The 2,418-nt window shown below is 54.8% G+C and overlaps 1 protein-coding gene across 1 annotated transcript; it reads right to left on the minus strand.

Annotated features, from left to right (window-relative positions):
- Positions 1–575: 575 nt before the first annotated feature.
- Positions 576–1,734, minus strand: LOC120676117 (uncharacterized protein At5g19025-like). Its single transcript, XM_039957338.1, has one exon. It carries the CDS (start codon positions 1,538–1,540, stop codon positions 890–892), a length of 651 nt encoding a protein of 216 aa, XP_039813272.1. The 5' UTR covers positions 1,541–1,734; the 3' UTR covers positions 576–889.
- Between the last annotated feature and the right edge of the window lie 684 nt (positions 1,735–2,418).

A 2,418-nucleotide genomic window follows, 5' to 3' on the forward strand; every position in this document is an offset into this window, starting at 1 on the left:
TTGTGTAATAAAAGGAAACCAGCTGTTTGCTGTGGAACATGTATACATTTCGAACGGCCGGCTATTTAGGCGTCAATAGAGGAACGAAAAGTAGCCAGAACTCTGAAGAAAAACATATTGTCTACTCATGTAAACTCTCTACATATATACAACATGAATTCATAGAAAGTTGGTTCAGCTTTTGAGCAATGAATTTGGCATATGTAAATGTTTCTGTTGAGGGAGACATTTAGTCTTAATGTAAGTCCAGAAATTGATTATTCAGTTTCCAGTGAAACAGTACAAACCAGTAGATAGCCTTATTTCATAACATTTATATAGAAACTTCATGAAGCATATTGGATTGCCAATTTAGGAGCCCTTGGAAACACATATTCTACAATTATTATGGTAGGAATGTCCAGAATCTGGAAGAATTTTGTTATCTCAACTATAATACCTCAACATCGATGAAAGAGTGGTTGCTAAGCAGCCATCAAGGAGCTAAAACTTCTCCTAAAAAAAAAGAATCAGCAGCAAAAACATTTGAAATGAGACAAATAACTAGGGACTAAAAAGAGCAGAATAAAAGGAACTTACCGTCCAACAATTTTATAGATCCACCGAAAGAGTAACCAGCTATGGACGGATTAATCCCGAGTCCCATGAAAAATAGAGAATGAACAAGCAAACGCCATATATTTCGTCTGAAATTCCCACTCGCTCATAATACAAGGAGTATGTGATGTCTATAGTCTATCTGTGATATAACTGTTGTATCATCCATTTATTTGCTCCCCTATACTTATTACTGAAATTATATAGTATTTTTCTAGCTACTAGTTACCAGGAATCAGACCAGCAATGGACTAATAACTAGGGACCATCTGATCCTCCCCGTTACCCCTTTTCACTTCTTGATCCGGCGAACCTTCTTGGCGCCCCAGACCTCCATGCGGCCCTTGGGGCAGCCGCAGGGCGCGCGGAAGATGAGCACGGTGCGGCCGTTGGGCGGCGCCATCTTGCGGAGCTCGGCCTCCAGCTCCCGCTGCTCGTCCCCGAGCTCGACGGGGCGCGCCCCCGCGGCCGCGAGCAGCGCCGATCGCGCCGCGGGCCCGGGGCGGCCGCGCACGCACTCCTCCGTCTCGAGCTGGATGTCGAACTCCACGGCCTTCTTGAGGCCCCTGCACCTGGGCTTCCCGCACTTGCGCGCGTGGTGGCCCAGCAGCTCCCACGCGACGACGGCCGCCGCCACGGCGACCGCGGCCCCGAAGAAGGCGGCGGCCGAGAGGCAGGACGCGGCGGGGTGGAGCAGCGCGCCCACCTCGACGAGCAGCAGCCTGAGGTACGGGATCACGAGGAACCCGAGCGCGGCGACGACGGCGAGCAGCATGACCGCGTCGACCACGGCCATCGGGGTGCTGTCGCAGAAGGAGGAGGCGCCGGCGCCGGCCGCGCGGGCCCGCCTGGATCGGGAGCATGCGGAGGCGGAGCTGTCCGCCGCCCTGCGGTGGTGCTCGAACGCGCGGAGGAACTCGATGAGGCTGCGGCACTCCGCCATCGCGGCGACCGGGGAGCTGCTCCCCCCGCGGCGAGCCGGGGCCGGCGGGCAACTCGCCACCAATTTCCGGTGCGAGTTCGGGAAGGGGCCGGGGGGGGGGGGGGGCGACCGGGATCTGTGGGGAATTGGCGGGGGGGATTTGCCGATCGGATCGGTGGTGGGGTTGGGGGGAATGGGGGACTCGGCACCGCGTGCGGACGGGTGGTGGGTTCGGCCCTCTTGGTCTTGGGGAGGAGGGGTGTTTGGCTCGGTCGGCGCCTCGTTCCGTGGCGTACGTCGCGTACTGGGGGGGGGGGGGGGGGGGGGGGCAGGCCGCGTACGGGGGAGGAGGTCACGTCCGGCTGACGTGTGGGGGTGGAGAGACTATGGGCTTGGCATAGGGATGGCAATTCCACCCGCGGATGCGGGTATCCGCGGATTTTAAACCCGATGGATGCGGGTGCGGGTCTGATATTTCATCCGTGGGTGGATCCGCACCCGCATATTGCGGGTGCGGGTGCGGATTTGAGATTCCACCCGCGGGTGGACCCGCATCCGTCCGGGAAAAAAAATCACAACCCAACCTACTTAGATAAGGTCCATCCCAACTATCCTAACTACAAAATAAGCATATAACTTATGAATTTATTGTTAGTTTGTCCTTATTACTTTGAACTAATGGATTTGTTGCTAGTTTGCTCTTATTACTTATAGAAATGTGTTATTTGACTGTTTAAATTGATGAATTTATACATTTTTATTATATCTGTTGTTAGATCCGCGGGCGCCCGAAATCCGCGGGTGCGGGTGCGGGTGCAAAAATGCACCCGCGGGTTTGCTCGCGGGCGGGTTTTTTCCAATCCCGCGGGTTTGCCTGCGGGCGGATTTTCGCCAAACCC

Source organism: Panicum virgatum, chromosome 5N (assembly GCF_016808335.1).
Source record: "Panicum virgatum strain AP13 chromosome 5N, P.virgatum_v5, whole genome shotgun sequence".
NCBI classification, from domain to species: Eukaryota; Viridiplantae; Streptophyta; class Magnoliopsida; order Poales; family Poaceae; genus Panicum; species Panicum virgatum.